This window comes from Oncorhynchus mykiss, chromosome 12 (assembly GCF_057628025.1).
Source record: "Oncorhynchus mykiss isolate SJ-2025 chromosome 12, ASM5762802v1, whole genome shotgun sequence".
Classification (NCBI taxonomy): Eukaryota; Metazoa; Chordata; class Actinopteri; order Salmoniformes; family Salmonidae; genus Oncorhynchus; species Oncorhynchus mykiss.
In genome coordinates, this window is record NC_143033.1 from 72275544 (window position 1) to 72294813 (window position 19270).

At 44.4% G+C, this 19270-nt stretch overlaps 1 protein-coding gene across 2 annotated transcripts in view; it reads right to left on the reverse strand.

Moving 5' to 3' along the window:
* The window catches only part of LOC110538951 (1-phosphatidylinositol 4,5-bisphosphate phosphodiesterase delta-3-A-like), a 29117-nt gene that overhangs the window by 7559 nt on the left and 2288 nt on the right, over positions 1-19270 (reverse strand). For both annotated transcript variants that reach the window (XM_036938192.2, XM_036938191.2), the window contains exons 2-4: positions 7690-7857; positions 1284-1512; positions 277-406 (exon numbers count right to left, since the gene is read on the reverse strand). In XM_036938192.2, coding sequence (XP_036794087.1) covers positions 277-406; positions 1284-1512; positions 7690-7857 — 527 coding nt within the window. The remainder of the gene's footprint in view (positions 1-276; positions 407-1283; positions 1513-7689; positions 7858-19270) is intronic.

Consider the following 19270-nt stretch of genomic DNA (forward strand, 5'->3'; position numbering starts at 1 on the left):
GGGCGGAGGAGAGAGAGAATGAGTGTGTGAGTGAGAGAGTGAGAAAGAGAGCGAGGGGCCTCCTGGTTGGCTTGCCACTGGGTTGGTAATTGAACACAGACTCCAGGCTGGGAGAGAAACGCAGCCCCGAACAGCACACTGGGTAAACAATGGCCTTCAACCAACAACATCTTGCTCACACACATACGCACACACCCATGAAGTCAAGGCCTATACACATGAAACATTAACGTACATGCATACTGAATGCTGCCCACACACACAGCATGTGCTCACCTTGAATAGCGAGCGTGCGTACTGTTCATTCAGGTCTATGTTGATCATCTGCAGCAGGCGTTTGACCTCGTCGTAACTCATCTTCCCATCGTCGTTCTCATCAGCCCGTCTCAGGTAGCCACGGATCCAGGTGTGGGGGGTTAAGGAGAGTAACCAGGGGAGCATACTGAACCTCTAACCCGAAACACATCCTTAAAAGTACATATACTATGGTATATACACAAAACACATCTATACATACAAGCAGAGTTGATGCACATGCATACTGTATATAGGCACATTACAGCCCACATCCAACTATGGGTAAGGGTCAATTGCATCATTTCTTAATTTACAGCAATCCAGGAATCAATTGTGTAACCAACCGTTCAGAGAAGGATAGGTGTCTAATTCAACTACCAGGAATTGAAATGGAATACACCCCAATCTATGATTCAGATGTGTGTTGGCTGTAGATACACATGTCCTGTTGTGCCAACATCCATCTGAAGTCAAAATACCAAAAGCCTCCTCCAAGGCCACTAGCGGAATAGAACACAGGGCTGACGTAGAGAGAGGAGCCTATGACACCTCCCTCTTCCAGGACACACACAACAATAGGAGCTATTGCAAACACTGCTGGGACCTGCCAGTGTAAAACCGCACCGCACTAGCCTGGACATGCCCCAGAGCCCTTACTGCTCTGTCTGTTCTCAAGATCTGGCTTTGCCTTTTACACAAGTGTGTCTGTCGTACCCACGTGTCGCTAACAACCCAGCGGCTATACCAGGGATCATGTTTGACAGGATATCCAGACTATATTTAGACGCTGCTTTTTTGCTGGGCCATTGCTGCACATCTTAGGTATGCTGTGGATGCGGGATGGTGCATGTGACAGTGTTATGTTCAAAAGTCAGTCACCATAGCGATCCTGGCTGCCCAGCCTGCACTATATTTACCTTGAGTCGAAAGCTGGCAGCCTGGCACAGCGCAACAAAGGCCCACGGGGGGGGGGGGGTAAAGGATATTGGTCCAGTTTCTCCTTCTGGGTCATGTTGGCCACGCGCTCCTTCAGTGTGCGTATCCCCTGGACCCAGCGCCTTGCCTCCTCCTCACAGGGGCAGAGGAGGTCCAGACTCTTCCTGCCTCCTCTGAACACCACCGTGAAGCACTGATTCTCTGGTACCGACCCGGATAGCCTCCGCAGAGCCTCAGACTGGCAGCCCTCACGCACACACTCCACCTCTGTCACTGAGACTGGCACAGGGAGAGGTGGGGGAGGGGAGGTGGGAAAGGAGGACGGAGAGAGGGGGATTGCATTAAATCTGGGTGTACGAATAAACAGAATCACAAACGGCACCAAAACGCGTGGAACTTGGGAGGGAGGCTCGGAGCTGAAAGGTCGTGAACTTCAGGGGGAGTGTGGTAACACCCACGTAGCAGTGTGACATGGCATCTCGGTGCTGGGGTCCTGATTTGGCTGTTAAAGAATACGACCTGTACAGACACAGACCTGCGTCAGCTGCGGCTGCAGAATATGTTTGCCGACATTCATCTGCATGACAAGGTCCAAATTTAACTAGCAACTCAAGTGCAGGCAGGACCTTTGGCCCAATACCATGACGTGTTTGTGTGTGTAAAGAGATAAAGGAAGAAAGAAGGATGCCGTCTCATTGACTTTTAGAGAGATTATCATGTACTTCAGCTCTCATTGACTTTTAGAGAGATTATCATGCATTTCAGATCTCATTGATTTCTAGAGAGATTAGCATGTATTTAAGCTCTTATTTATAACAGTAACAACTGTGGGAGTGGGCAGGGATTTACACGTGATGGCTGACCCTCTGCCCAGCAACACAACACCAGCCTACTACCACATTACCCTCCATGCACCACATCCAGAATAAAGCCCGGTGAAGATTTCAAACATAAGACTATCTCCACTACAACGACAAACCCCATATCCCTTCATTAATTGAATAGCTGGAATTGTGGTTGGGTTGGTGGAGTAGCTTTCAAATCAGTCAGTTGATTTAAGTACATTTAGCAATGCCTTTCTACACTGGGATCAGCTTTCCAGGCAAATAGTGACACACAGATCAACGATGGCTCAGCCACAGGGCTGACAGTGCCAGAGGCAGGGGCCAGGGGCAGCCACTAGACAACTGTCTCTTCTGACAACGGCCTCTTTCTGCTGAACAGCCCCCGCCTCTCCGCCTCCTCAAAATCGCTGACAAATTCCTGCCCCATCGCTCCATGACAAGAGTGACATTTCAATGCGGAGAGTAGGGGGGTGTGTGGTGTGTGTGTGTGTGTGTGTACACGAGACTGGCACAGCCAAAGTGTTAAGTGCGGTGCATATTCTCTAAAGCCCATCTGAACAGAGGGGATCATGCTGAGCTGCAGGTGCCAGACCCAAAAGGCCCTTGAGACCACCTATAGTCAGCATGTGTGTGTGTGTGCGTGTGCGCGTGTGTTAATGAGCATGCATACGTCCTTCGGCGCAGCCGCTTTTGTTTTATCAGTAGCTGTCTGCTGAAGTGGTCAGCCTGCCTTTGTCCTGTGGCCTGTCGATGTTCTGTAGCGTTAGCCAAGTGTGACTGAAATGATACCGCAACACCGCCACACTGGCTCTAATTGTGGCCTGATTGGGGGAAGACGTCACAACCCCTGACCCCCCACATCAGCCACCTGGCCTCTCATCCTACTGTACATGAGGCCTTATCCAGAGACATACAGTGCCTAAAGAAAGTATTCAGACCCCTAGACTTTTTCCAAATTTTGTTAGGTTACAGCCTTATTATAAAATGGATTAAATAGTTTTTTCCCCCTCATCAATCTACACACAATACCCCATTATTACAAAGCAAAAGCAGGTTTTTATAAATCTATCAAAATTTTGGAAACATCACATTTACTTAAGAATTCAGACCCTTTACTCCGTACTTTGTTGAAGCACCCTTGGCAGCGATTACAGCCTCACGTCTTCTTGGGTATGACGCTACAAGCTTGGCATACCTGTATTTGGGGAGTTTCTCCGATTCTTCTCTGCAGATCCTCTCGAGCTCTGTCAGGTTGGATGGGGAGCGTTGCTGCACAGCTATTTGCAGGTCTCTCCAGAAAAGAGAGAACCCCTAACCCTAAACACATCCTTCAGTGGTGTTCTGGAGCAGGTTTTCATCAAGGATCTCTCTGTACTTTGCTCCATTCATCTTTGCATCAATCCTGACTAGTCTCCCAGTCCCTGCAGCTGAAAAACACCCCCACAGCATGATGCTGCCACCACCACAGCATGATGCTGCCATCACCATGCTTCACCGTAGGGATGGTGGCAGGTTTCGTCTAGACATGACGCTTGGCATTCAGGTCAAAGAGATCATGAGTTCATTGTTTCATCATCAGGCCAAAGAGTTCTTGGTTTCATCAGACCAGAGAATCTTGTTTCTCATGGTCTGAGACTCTTTAGGTGCCTTTTGAAAAACTCCAAGCGGGCTGTCATGTGCCTTTTACTGAGGAGTGGCTTCCGTCTAGCCACTATACCATAAAGGCCTGATTGGTGGAGTGCTGCAGAGATGGTTGTCCTTCTGGAAGGTTCTCCCATCTCCACAGAGGAACTCTGGAGCTCTGTCAGAGTGACCATCAGGTTCTTGGTCACCTCCCTGACCAAGGCCCTTCTACCCAGATTGCTCAGTTTGGCCGGGCTCTAGGAAGAGTCTTGTTGGTTCCAAACTTCTTCCATTTAAGAATTGATGAAGTCACTGTGTTCTTAGGGACCTTCAATTCTGCAGACATGTTTTGGTACCCTCCCCAGATCTGTGCCTCGACACAATCCTGTCTTGGAGCTCTACGGCCAATTCCTTCGACCTCATGGCTTGGTTTTTGCTCTGACATGCACTGTCAACTGTGGGACCTTATATAGACAGGTGTGTGCCTTTCCAAATCATGTCCAATCACTTGAATTTACCACAGGTGGACTCCAATCAAGTTGCAGAAACATCTCAAGGATGATCAATGGAAACAGGATGCACCTGCGTTCAATTTTGGGTCTCATAGAAAAGGGTCTGAATTCTTATGTAAGTAAGGTATTTCTGTTTAAAAATGTTAATACATTTGCAAACATGTCTCAAAACCTGTTTTCGCTTTGTCATTATGGGGTATTGTGTGTACGTAGCAAAATGTGGAACAAGTCAAGGGATCTGAAAACTTTCTGAAGGCACTGTTTATTTAGAGAGTATGGACAACATTTATATTGCTCGAATTCTAGACATTCAGTTACATAGCATTGTTTACATATTCCCCATGTGATGTTAATGGGGAGCTAATATGGCTGCCATTTAATGTTGAAGTGTCATGTAAATGCATCATAATGCAGAAACCGCATTAGCCCAACTCTCTAAAACACATGGATCTGTCCGTATCCATTTCCCACAGCAGCGGGTGCTTCCTGGGTCCTTGAGGGACTGCGATGGGAGAGAACTGGGGACATAATCTGAATTACATGACCGAGGAATAGTCCTTAGTGAAGTGACATAGTGGGGGTGGGTTGTGCAACAAGTGAAAGAGCGAGAAAGAGAAAGAGAGAGTGAACAAGAGATAGAAAAAAAAGAAAGAGAGATGAAGGTAGAGCTAAAGAGAGCGTTAGAAGGAGGTCATGCAATTACAACCTCCCATCAGCATTATCCCATTCTTAACCGCTGCCCCTCAGCTTGTCTCCCAGCCCAGGGTGTGTTAGGTTAGCAGCAGCGCTATCAGACTCGGACTAGTGGGCGTTAGAAGGTATTAAGGAAGTGTTGTGTTCCACTTGAAGTGAACCAATGTGGCTGTATGCTGTCTGAGTCGACATGATGAATGTGCTCTCCTGACCTTGGCATTTTTAACCCGTCACAAAACATCTCTTAAACCTTGTAATCATTACCTCGACTTTGGAATTGAGTGGACATAAACTTGTCTGTGATGTTTCCACTCTGTGTGTAGGTGGGTGTGTTTGCATGTGTGTTTCCACTCTGTGTGTAGGTGATCACTAGCATAATATGTTTTGTACAGTATGACTCAAAAATGGAAAGGAAAAACAAATCTGATTGACTTCGGCAACTCCAAAGCACCGCCAGCACTAATTCATAAAAGGATGTGTGTCAGAGACATGTTTAGACTCTTTAAATGACAATCTCAAAGATAGTAGTGTAGTGGTGGTCGGCAAGTCATGGCCAAACCCTGCAATTGGGAGGTCCAAGAGGTTTACCCATTTGATAGGGCTATAATCTGACACAAGCGTATACACACACATCCTTCGTCATGCATGCTAACAACAATCAGATTGTGCCATCAGATTCCTATGGGCAGGGCAGAGGAGCCCTATATTTGTCCTATAGAACATGGAGAGGGGCCAGAGTCATGGCCTCTCATTTACCGGAGGGATATTTCAAGAGCAATCTGAGAGGCAACCCTGTAGGTGTAGATGTCTTAAACTATATTGAGATTTACTACTGGTTTAGGAGACCTGAGGACTCTAAGCGCTTCACCGGCTGCCCACTTATCCTTCTCCTTAAACCATTGAACTTTGTGTGTGTGTTTTTGGCTTTTCTATCCTTGTGGGGACCATAACTCACAAGGATATCAAAACAAGGAAAGTTAGCACAATTGGGTACATTTTGCCGGTCCCCACAAGAAAAAAACATATTTTAGGTTTAGGGGTTAGGTTAGGGTTAGAATTAGGGTTATGGGTTAGAATTAGGGTTATGGGTTAGGTTTAGAATTAGGGTTATGGGTTAGGTTTAGGGTTAGAATTAGGGTTATAGGTTAGGGTTAGAATTAGGGTTATAGGTTAGGGTTATGTTTAAGAGTTAGTGTTATATTTAGGTTTACAGGTTTATGGTTAAGTGTTCAGGAAAATAGGATTTTGAATGGGAATAAATGGTTTGTTCCCCACAAGGACAGTAAAACAAACGTGTGTGTGTGTGTTTTTTTTGTTTAACTATCCTTGTGGTACCAGAAGTCCTCACAAGGATAGTAAAAAAAAGGCAAATTCAACATTTTGCCAGTCCCCATTTGAAAACAATGCAATTTTAGGCTTAGGGGTTAGGTTTACAATTAGGGTTAGAATTGGGTCAGGGTCACAGTTAGGTTTAGGAGTTAGGGTTAGGGATAGTTTTATGGTTAGGGTTAGGGATAGGTTTATGGTTAGGGGTTTGGGGTTAAGGCTAGGCTTAGGGTTTAGGTTAAGGTTAGATTTAGGGTTTGGGAAAATAGGATTTTGGAAGGAAATCAATTCTTTGGTCCCCAGAAATATGGCAATACAAAACTGTGTGTGTGTGTGTGTTTGACAGTGTGCGCATATGTGTGCATGTGAGGAAGGGGAAGCGGTCAAAGGTTTATGATTAGAAATAACTTTCCCACTGTTTAAATGGGCCAAAACTTCTAGGATTACTGCCAACATTTCCTCTCTCTCCTTAAGGGTGTTGTGATCATTAGAGCACTAATATGAAGTGCCTGCTTCCCTTTCTGATTGGCTCATTGCCTGCAAAAGGTTAGCGTGCTGAGGTAAACCATTATGTCGAGGCTAACGGATAACAAGGTCTATGTTCACTGTTTCTAATGCAGCTTGTGTCCTTTTTACACCTCTTTGTAACCGTGGTTGACCGATGTGAACCTTCAGCAGGTATGTGTGTACTATATGGATGCATTACTACAGGTGACACTGCCAAAATAAAGGAAACACCAACATAACGTGTATTAATAGGACATTGGTCCACCAACGAGCCAGAACAGCTTCAATGCACCTTGACATAGAGTCTACAAGTGTCTGGAACTCTATTGGAGGGATGACAACACAATTCTTCAAAGAGAAATCCCATCAGTTGATGTTTTGTTGAGGGTGGTGGAAACGCTGGCTATATTAGTGTACTGAATCAGGTCTAAGAGGAGGGTTGAATGGACTAGAACAGGGAGTGTGCTTGTGGAAGTCCTGTTCGTTTGTTTATACATGATTATTTTCCTGTATATTAGTCTTCCCTTCATACAAGGCTACTTCTCCTAATCTGATATCGGTTAAGCTTCCTTTCCAACTATTTGCGAAAGCCTCAGATCCTGAAAATCAAAATGACCAAAACATCCCCCTCTCGTGACCACTCCCCATCCCCACTCCTCTTCTGTTCACTCCCCAACTTTCTTCTCCATCTACACCTACCCTCTACCCTCCCTTTCCCTTAATCCACACCCTTATCCTTTCTCCTTCTCCTCCCTTATGCCTCCTTTCTCTCCTAACCCACCCATACCTGCTCTTTTCCCCTTATCCATCCCTCTCTTTTCTCTCTCCCTCCCCATACCTACTCTTGTCTCCTCATCCAGCTCTCTCCTTTCTCTCCCCCTCCCCATACCTCCCCTTTCCCCCTCATCTGACCCCTCCCTCCACCCCACCGTCCCCCATTGTATACTCACAGGTCTGTTGTGCCTTGGCCTTGCGGGAGCTCTTGGTGGACTCACACCACACAGTGACCCCGTCCTCCAGCAGACGCAGGCTGCGGCTCTTCTGCCACCTCTGGGAGCGTACCTTCACCATGTTGGAACCGTGCATCATCGCACGGACATTCTCATCATCCAGCACCCCTAGAAACACACACACACACACACAAAGGTCACGGTCAGATACACTGTTATACCCTTTTTGGTAACGTGTAGTATCACTGTGAATTTTCCAGTATGATGTAATATAGTATGTCACTGATACCATGTCATTGTTGAACACACCCTTATATCATTCACTCAGGTCTATTTCAAATGGTAGGCCATCCACACCAAGCTCCACTGGCTGTTCATTGAGAGTTCAGTCTGTCTGATCTACTGTCATAAAATGTCAGCAGAAGTCTATGAGCCATATTCCTTCTTGGCCTTCCCTCGTCATGCCGTTACAGTAAAATGGCTGACGTGTATTTTACTGTAACAGGGACTCATAAACACTCAGTATCATGTGAGGATGAAAAAGGGAGGGCTAGGAGTCATTTGTGAAAGAGAACAAGTATTCTAACAAACCAGTCAAGCACAATCCATTTCAATATCTCCACTGTGGTTGAATTGTGTGTCGAGGGCTTGGAAGCAGTGGGCGTTCCAGGGATGACTCACTCACCTTTATACATACAGCAGTCATCTTCCTTTGGAAGCACCGCCGCCATGACTCACAAACACAGGCCATGATCTCATAATTAGGGCCTAAACATAGGACTTTGTTTCATATACAAACCCCTGAAAGGAGCAACGCTGCTTCAAAAGTTGACATTCAGGTTACTGAAGGAGGAAATCACCAGGGAATCTACTGTCTTGAGAGAAGACAAACTTTTCTACATGTGAGTCAGAACATGTTTATTTTCCTTGGTTCGTTGCGGTATGCGGTATAAGCCAAGCCAGACCTTGGAACGCTGCACAACAAAAGGAAGAAGTAGAACGGTAGGATTTGGAACAAATGCCAATATTCCAAAGATGAATCTCCCTCACAGGCCAGAGGCAGTCCAACAGAGTACCGGAAAGGGGTTTACAGAGCTGCAGAAACAGTTTGTCACAAACAACCAGTCAGTCAGTCAGTCAGTCAGTCTGGAGTTGCAGCAGCTCATCTAGACAGGGAAACCTATCACTGCTAATGGTTATTTAATACTAATGTGATTCACAGATACAAGCCTGCTATCCCTGATGTGCATGTCACAAGTGACCTTTTAGAGAAAAACAAACCACCGACATCAGAAATGTTGAGCAGCTTTATCATCTATGTTAAGAGCAGAGTTAACAGACAAATATGGAAAATTGAGGGGAAAGATGGGCAGAGCTGTAACAAGACGTGCACCGTCATTGTCACGCCCTGACCGTAGATTGCTTTGTATGTTGCTATTTTTAGTTTGGTCAGGGTGCGATGTGGGTGGGTATTTTATGTCGTAGGTCTAGGTTCTCTTTTTCTATGTGTTAAAAAAAAGAGATAGTATTTTCTCTGTTTCTCCGTCTGACAGTTGGATGCCTCTTTGGTTCTCTGCAGTAGGTGAATTGGACCTCGTACACTGTTCAACTCTGTTTTCACCTGTAAAATAGGATTTCAAAGGAGTGCTCTGAAAGAAACTCTCCCATCCTCCCTCCTCTAAGTCTCTCAAGTATATCCTCAAAGATTTACTTCAAAAACTGTGGCCATGGACGCCCTCATCTATTATTTCTCTTGAATCAGCTAAAATCCCTTTCAGAGTTCTTCATACTGCCAATACCATGTCAGTCTGTGACTGAACTCTTCACAGGCTTCCAGAGCTGACCTCTATTCACTACAAAGTGCACACATTTTGTCCAGGGCCCATAGTAGTCCCAAAAGTAGTGCACTATAGGGAATAGAGTGCATTTAGGTCCTGCTCAAAAGTTGTGCACTATATAGGGAACAGGGTGCCATTTGGAACGTAGATGTTGGCTATGAGAGACTGTATCCATGAGCAGCTCAGTTCTCTCACCCACTCCCCTTCCCCCTCCTCTTCTCCCCCTAAGTAGAAAAGGGGGGAAGCAAACTGAGCCCAGCCATGTCTCCTTCTCTCCCTCTCTCCCAAGCCGTTGGTCAAACACAAAGAGAACCCCCTTCCTCTTCCTCCTCCCCAACCCCAAGCCTCCCCCATAACAACCGTGTTTTTGACACAGTCAGTCACCAAGCTGTTACCACATGCAAGGAATTCCCACAGGCTGAGCACTGAGCACAAGGACCCTATTAACAGCAGGTCAGTGACCATGCTAAGCTGTCCTAACTGAGTTGTGTTCTCACTCTGCCCATCCTCACACCACCAACCCTAACCCTTTTTGAGCCTGTTAAATTATTATTCCTGGACCTACTGTTGTCACCTCACTGACCTCAACTCCATTATTTTCTCTCTGTCCCGTCACCATACCTCCCCATCCAGGAATACATATGAAAAATCTGTGCACATGGGTACATATGCAAATGTTCAGGGATGCAGGATACCCCCACTGCCAACCGCGCCAAGAAGGAGAGAGTTTTAGGATCAAGCACTCCATACGGTAACACTGCTGTAATGAAGCACATGTGGGTGTGAGGGGAGAAAGAAGGGGATTTGAGGCCCATGAGCTGGGTACCCTGCTCATCACAGCTCCTACAGCAAGCCAAGGAGAATTTTGTTGACACGCACTTTGTCATTTGGGCCAGCATAACAACCTGGCTGGCTAGCAACGATAAAAAAAAGGTATGTGAAACCAAGCACACAACAAGATGGGGGTTCTGAACAGAGAGAGAGCGAAAGAAGGAAAGAGAAGAGATAATTACTACAGCAGAAGAAGTGAATGACGAAATAAAAGGTTGGGAAATGGAGGAGTGAGACTTGGAGAGAGGAACAAGACAGGAAATAAGTAAGTGAAGATAGCGAAGATACAGAATAGATAGGTCCAACAATGCCCAGAAATCTCCCTAATACCCTGAGACACAGCCAGGTGTCTCAGGGTAAAACAGAGAACCAATTATAATATGGGATCATTCATTTGTAATAAATAAATCAAATCATAAATAAATAAATCAAATCAAACTTCATTTGTCACATGCGCCAAATACAACAAGTATAGACCTTACCGTGAAATGCTTACTTGCATGTCCTTAACCAACAGTGAAGTTCAAGAAGAGTTAAGAAAAATATTTACCAAATAAACTAAAGTAAAAAAATAACAAAAAGTAACACAATAACGAGGCTATATACGGGGGATACCAGTACCGTGTCAGTATGCGAGGGTACAGGTTAGAGTTATTTCTACATAAGGGTTATTTGTAGGTAAGGGTGAAGTCACTATGCATAGATAATAAACAGCAAGTAGCAGCAGCGTACAAAACAAATGGGGGGGGGGGGGGGGGGGGGTGTCAATGTAATAGTCTGGTGGCCATTTGATTAATTGTTCAGCAGTCTTATGGCTTGGGGGTAGTAGCTGTTAAGAAGCCTTTTGGTCCTAGACTTGGCGCTCTGGTACCACTTGCCGTGCGGTAGCAGAGAAAACAGTCCATGACTAGGGTGACTAAAGTAATGACCATTTTTTGGGCTTTCCTCCGACACCGCCTGTTATATAGGTCCTGGATTGCAGGAAGCTTGTCCCCAGTGATGTACTGGGCCGTACGCATTACCCTCTGTAGTGCCCTGCGTTCAGATGTTGAGCAGTTGCCATACCAGGCGGTGATGCAACCGGTCAGGATGCTCTAGATTGTACAGCTTTAGAACCTTTTGAGGATCTGGGGACCCATGCCAATTATTTTCAGTGTCCTGAGGGGGAAAAGGTTTTGTCATGCCCTCTTCACGACTGTCTTGGTGTGTTTAGACCATGATAGATCGTTGGTGATGTGGAAACCAAGGAACTTGAAATTCGACCCGCTCCACGGGCCTGCCTTTTCCTGTAGTCCATGATCAGCTCCTTTGTCTTGCTCACATTGAGGGAAAGGTTGTTGTCCTGGCACCACATGGCCAGGTCTCTGACCTCCTCCCTATAGGCCGCCTCATCGTTGTCAGTGATCAGGCCTACCACTGTTGTCGTCAGCAAACTTAATGATGGTGATGGAGTTGTGTTTGGCCACGCAGTCGTGGGTGAACAGGGAGTACAGGAGGGGACTAAGTATGCACCCCTGAGGGGCCCAAGTGTTGAGGATCAGACGTGTTGTTGCCTACCCTTACCATCTGGGGGCGGCCCATCAGGATGTCCATGATCCAGTTGCAGAGGGAGGTGTTTAGTCCCAGGGTCCTTAGCTTAGTGATGGGCTTTGTGGGCACTAAGATGTTGTACGCTGAGCTGTAGTCAATGAACAGCATTCTCACATAGGTGTTCCTTTTGTCCAGGTGGGAAAGGGCAGTGTGGAGTGCAATTGAGATTGTGTCATTTGTGTATCTGTTGGGGCGGTATGCGAATTGGAGTGGGTCTAGGGCATCCGGGATGATGCTGTTGATGTGAGCCATGACCAGCCTTTCAAAGCACTTCATGGCTACCAACGTGAGTGCTACGGGGTGGTAATAATTTAGGCAGGTTACCTCGCTTCCTTGGGCACAGGGACTATGGTGGTCTGCTTGAATTATGTAGGCATTACAGACTCGGTCAGGGAGAAGTTGAAAGTGTCAGTGAAGACACTTGACAGTGGATCCGCGCAAGCTTTGATTACACGTCCTGGTAATCCATCTGGCCCCTGCGGCTTTGTGAATGTTGACCTGTTTAAAGGTTCTCACATTTGCTACTGAGAGCGTTATCACACAGTCATCCAGAACAGCTGGTGCTCTCGTGCATACTTCAGTGTTGCTTGCCTCGAAGCGAGCATAAAAGGCATTTAGCTCATCTGATAGACTCGCATCACTGGGCAGCTCGCGTCTGCGTTTCCCTTTGTAGTCCATAATAGTTTACAAGCCTTGCCACAACCGACGAGCGTCAGAGCTGGTGTAGTAGGATTCAATCTTAATCCTGTATTGACACTTTGCTTGTTTGATGGTTAGTCTGAGGGCACAGCAGGATTTCTTACAGGCGTCCGGATTAGTGTTGCTCACCTTGGAAGCGGCAGCTCTAGCCTTTAGCTCAATGCGGATGTTGCCTGTAATCCATTGCTTCTGGTTGGGATATGTACGTACGTGCACGGTGGGGACGACGACTGAGGTGGTATACTTCTCAATGCCATTGGATGAATCCCGGAACATATTCCAGTCTGTGCTAGCAAAACAGTCCTGTAGCGTAGCATCCGCGCAATCTGACCACTTCCGTATTGAAAGTCACTGGTACTTCCTGTTTAGTTTTGGCTTGTAAGCAGGAATAAGGAGGATATAATTATGGTCGGATGTATCAGTCAACATGCAGTACATTTGATGTAGGAAACTTTATCTTCCTCGGTCTCCATGTCTGTCTGTGGAACTAAGTACTGGTCCAATGGGACCTGCTGTAAACATTGGTGTTGTATTGATACTAGCTAAGAAATGAGCCAACTGAGGTCAAAACAGCAGTGTTGAACTCAATCAAAACAATGCTCTCAGACAGACTGGGACAGAAGCCAAGGAAAACATTGAACCCTGATAAGGAGAGGAGAGCACATCAAAGAACGGGACAACTAGGCTGAGAGGGTTGACATTAAGGCAATGATTTTCTGAGATCACACCGATAAAGATATGAAGAGTTTTATTCCAAACCCCCATATATCAATTTTCAGAAATGTTGGTAAATTAGCTTTTGATGTTTAAAGAATTTATGAAAGAGATTGGTGTGTTTTGTTTTACTATCTAATCATGGCATGCGATTGTTCAATGACAGACATGTATTTGTTTAAAATATAGTGCATTCGGAAAGTATTCAGACCCCTTGATTTTTATAACGTCACAATGTATAAATAATGCAAAACTGTTTTTTAGAAATTTTGCAAATGTATTAAAAATCTAATACTGAAATATCACATTTACATAACTATTCAGACCCTTTACTCAGTACTTTGTTGAAGCACCTTTGGCAGTGATTACAATATCAAGTATTCTTGGGTATGATGCTACAAGCTTGGCACACCTGTATTTGGGGAGTTTCTCCATTTCTCTTCTGCAGATCCTCTCAAGCTCGGTCAGGTTGGATGGGGAGCATTGCTGCAAAGCTATTTTCAGGTCTCTCCAGAGATGTTCAATTGGGTTCAAGTCCGGGCTCTGGCTGGGCCACGCAAGGATATTCAGAGACTTGTCTCTAAGCCACTCCTGCATTGTCTTGGCTGTGTGCTTAGGGTCATTGTCCTGTTGGAAGGTGAACCATCGCCCCAGTCTGAGATCCTGAGCGCTCTGGTGCAGGATTTCATCAAGAATCTCTGTACTTTGCTCCGTTCATCTTTGCCTCGATCCTGACTAGTCTCCCAGTCCCTGCCGCTGAAAAACATCCTCACAGCATGATGCTGCCACCACCATGCTTCACCGTAGGGAGGGTGCCAGGTTTCCTCCAGACGTGGCGCTTGGCATTCAGGCCAAAGAGTTCAATATTGGTTTCATCAGACCAGAGAACCTTGTTTCTCATGGTCTGAGAGTCTTTAGGTGCCTTTTGGCAAACTCCAAGTGAGCTGTTATGTGCCTTTTACAGAGGAGTGGCTTCCGTCTAGCCACTCCACCATAAAGGCCTGATTGGTGGAGTGCTGCAGAGATGGTTGTCCTTCTGGATGGTTCTCCCATCTCCACAGCTCTGTCAGAGTGACCATCAGGTCTTTGTCACCTTTTTGACCAAGGCCCTTCTCCCCCGATTGCTCAGTTTGGAAGGGTGGCCAGCTCTAGGAAGAGTCTTGGTGGTTCCAAACTTCTTCCATTTAAGAATGAAGTAGGCCACTGTGTTCTTGGGGACCTTTAACGCTACAGAAATGTTTTGGTACCCTTCCCCAGATCTGTGCCTCGACACAATCCTGTCTTGGAGCTCTACGGTCAATATCTTCGACCTCATGGCTTGGTTTTTGCTCTGACAAGCACGGTCAACTGTGGGACCTTCTATAGACAGGTATGTGCCTTTCCAAATCATGTCCAATCAATTGAATTTACCACAGGTGGACTCCAATCAAGTTGTAGAAACATCTCAAGGATGATCAATGGAAACAGGATGCACCTGAGCTCAATTTAGAGTCTCATAGCAAAGCGTTTGTCTACTTATGTGAAGAAGGTATTTTTGTTTTTAATTTATTTGCAAAAATGTCTAAAAACCTGCTTTTGCTTTCTCAATATGGGGTATTGTGTGTAGATAGATTTTTTTTATTTAATCAATTTTAGAATAAGGCTGTAACGTAACAAAATGTAGAAAAAGAGAAGGAGTCTGAATACTTTCCGAAGGCACTGTGTACAGTGGGAAGAAAAGGTATGTGAACCCTTTAGAATTACCTGGATTTCTGCATAAATTGGCATCTGATCTTCATCTAAGTCACAACAATAGACAAACACAGTCTGCTTAAACTAATAACACACAAGCAATTATACCTTTTCTTTTCTTTACTGAACACACTGTGTAAACATTCACAGTGCAGGTTGGGAAATGTATGTGAACCCTTGGATTTAATAACAGGTTGACCCTCCTTTCGTAGCAATAACCTCAACCAAACGTTTTCTGTAGTTGCTGATCAGACCTGCACAACAGTCAGAAAGAATTTTGGACCATTCCTCTTTACAAAACTGTTTCAGTTCCACAATGTTCTTGGGATATCTGGTGTGAACCGTGCTCATGCCACAGCATCTCAAATAAGGTTGAAGTCAGGACTGTCTGGGCCACTCCAGAAGGCGTATTTTCTTCTGTTCAAGCCATTCTGTTGTTGATTTACTTCTGTCTTTTGGGTTGTCTGTTGTTCTGTCTGTTGCATCACCTAACTTCTGTTGAGCTTGGCAGACAGATATCCTTACATTCTCCTGCAAAATGTCTTGATAAACTAGGGAAGACATTTTCCAGTCGATGATAGCAAGCTGTCCAAGCCCTGAGGCAGCCAAGCAGCCCCAAACCATGATGCTCCCTCCACCATACTTTACAGTTGGGATGAGGTTTTGATGTTGGTGCTGTACCTTTTTTTCCTCCACACATAGTATTGTGTGTTCCTTCCAAACAACAACTTTGTTTCATCTGTCCACAGAATATTTTGCCAGTAGCGCTGTGGAACATCCAGGTGCTCTTTTGCGAAATTCAGACGTGCAGCAATGTTTATTTTGGATAGCAGTGGCTTCTTCCATGGAGTCCTCCCATGAACACCATTATTGTTTAGTGTTTTACGTATTGTAGACTCGTCAACAGAGATGTTAGCGTCTTTCAGAGATTCCTGTAAGTCTTTAGCTGACACTCTAGGATTCTTCTTAAAACCTCATTGAGCATTCGGCGCTAAGCTCTTGCAGTCATCTTTGCAGGATGGCCACTCCTAGGGAGAGTAGCAACAGTGCTGAACTTTCTCCATTTATAGACAGTTTGTCTTACCGTGGACTGACTTTCAGAGATACTTGTTTCCAGCTTTATGCAAGGCAATAATTCTTAATCTTAGATCTTCTGACATCTATTTTGTTCGAGGCATGGGTCACACCAGGCAATGCTTCTTGTGAATAGATAAAACACTCACAAAATTTGAGTTATGGGACAGGGTGGCTCTAACCAAAATCTTGTCTCATTGATTCGACTCCAGGTTAGTTGACTCCTGACTCCAATTAGCTTTTGGAGAAGTCATTAGCCTAGGGGTTCACATACTTTTCCCAACCTACACTGTGAATGTTTATATGATGTATTCAATATAGACAAGAAAAATACAATAATTTGTGTGTTATTAGTTTAAGCACACTGTGTTTGTCTATTGTTGTGACTTAGATGAAGATCAGATAAAATGTTATGTCAAATTTATGCAGAAATCCAGATAATTCCAAAGGGTTCACACACTTTTTCTTGCCACTGTCTATATAATCACATATACGAGCATTCCATTCTAGCTAAACAACGGATATAGTGATTGGCAAAAAAAACTAGCATTTTCATACACATCTAAAATGTATGAATAAAAGATAGCTATAAGCAAGATACCTATAAGCAATCATTTATGATGTAAAAACACAAAATGTGAAAAATTGGTAGGTATAGAGTTTTGGAAATACACTTTTCATATCTACCACAGCAAATCCAATCCCCAATACACAACCATAAATTGCAACTTACCCACTGTAGAATGATCACAACTTTAATTGACATTGACGTTTTACCTCATAGTTATACCGCATAAAGTGAGTGATGTTTAACTTTGAGCTAAGGGAAAAATGCCACAGACCACGCAAGAAAACATTGATCCTATCAAATCACATGTTATTGGTCGCATACACATATTTAGCAGGTGTTACTGTGGTGTGTAGCTTGTTAAAAAGCAGGTCACGTCATATGATGTCACCCAAACCAAAACAGATCATTAAATTCTCATATGATCATGTTGGCTAGAGATCATCAACTAGATTCATCTGCGAGATGATTTTTTCTTGAGCGGATGGTCAGGGGGCTGGAACATAATTACAAATAATTTATAGACTGTAAACTGACCACAAGAAGCCCAAACAGATTTCCAAAATCAAAATCACTTGGAGCTAATTTGCCAGTCTTTTTACAGTATTTTATGTCCAACAATTTAAAAAAAAAAAAATATATATATAGGCTATGTACTAACTAAAATACACCAAACTGCAACAATTGGCAAACACCGGCATCGATGTGTGTTAATATCTATAAGTCTTTACTAGGTAAAGCCACGCCTTAGCTCACCATAGCAGCACCCACCCGTAGCACGCGCTCCAGCAGGTATATTTCACTGGTCACCCCCAAAGCCAATTCCTACATTGGCCGCCTTTCCTTCCAGTTCTCTGCTGCCAATGACTGGAACAAACTGCAAAAATCACTGAAGCTGGAGACTCATATCTCCCTCACTAGCTTTAAGCACCAGCTGTCAGATCACTGCACCTGTACATAGCCCATTTGTAAATAGCCCATCCAACTACCTCCTCCCCATACTGTTATTTATTTATTTGGCTCCTTTGCGCCCCAGAATCTCTACTTGCACATTCATCTTCTGCACATCTATCACTCCAGTGTTCAATTGCTATATTGTAATTATTTCGCCACTATGGCCTATTTATTGCCTTTACCTCCCTTATCTCACCTCATTTGCACACACTGTATATAGACTTTTCCTATTGTATTATTAACTGTATGTTTGTTTATTCCATGTGAAACTCTGTGTTGTTGTTTGTGTCGCACTGCTTTGCTTTATCTTGGCCAGGTTGCAGTTGTACATGAGAACTTGTTCTCAACTAGCCTACCTGGTTAAATAAAGGTGAAATAAAAAAATTAAATAAAAATGTGATGACCCTCCCACTCTGTCTGCCGAATGCTCTCTCTTTGCTCTTGATTTCCTTAATAAGATGTCGGTGGGCGGAGCCGGGAGGGTCGTCAGCAAAATGGGACACACCTGGGCTCGGGTGTCCCCCCACATTCTTTGAGCAGACTCTCTCAATGCAGACAGTTATTTCTGATTGTGGCATTTTTGTGGCTTTTCTTTTGTTGTTCTGGCACATTTCAACACACCTCATTATCACATCTATGCACGAAACCCCTCACTTACACACACCATTGTTTACTCGTTTATAGTTTACTTCAGTTAATACATATATTTGTTATTTCTTGATCTCCACGTTCTCTCCCTTATTTGTTACGGGTTACGAGCCGGTTCATGACACTGATATTGCAGTCTCTCTGCAGTCAGACAGTATGCACCTGCTGGGTTAATGATATTTGGAGACAACCTTTGACCCTTAACATTTGATAAACACAGGGCCACTGGGAACTAAGTCTATGGAGACTTTACTTTGGAAATGTGTCTTCACACATACCCCAAACAAATCACCCTCCCCTAAAGAGTCCATACTTCTACTGAATGCTATTTCACATGCTGGCAAAAGGTACAAGTTAATAGAGACATTGTAATACAAAGCAAATTGTTTTTAAAATGCAGGTTCTCCTTTGGAGTGACTTAGGTTCTCCTATTTGATGTGCCAAAACAGCTTGTGATAGGTCAGACTCTGCAAGGCCAGCAGAACTTCTGACCTCCTGCATTCCATCCAGTTAGACACACCCACCTGATACTGTTAGTTTGGTCTGTCATGACAAACAGGACCTTGTGCATGGAGAGTTTATGGGGCATGTCACAGTTCATTTAATAATATGTTTTTCACCCACCCATGTGTTGCATACACAAATACTCACATGTAGAGTACCCGAGTACCCCACAAATCATTCCATGGCAAAGACATATGCCCATCAGGATGAACATTTAAATATTTCTACATTTAGCGTAGTCACATTCTGTGATAGCACAGGTCAGTGTGCTAATCTCAGAGGCTTTCAGAACAAGAGGTCATAGAACCAAGTCTGACGTGTGTCAATTGAAACAAGGGTCTCAGCTTGATGTCTTACTGAATGATCGTGAAAACTCAAGTATATTTCTAAAGTTTATAAAAGTTGTTAGATCATATGCTAGTAGACAGAC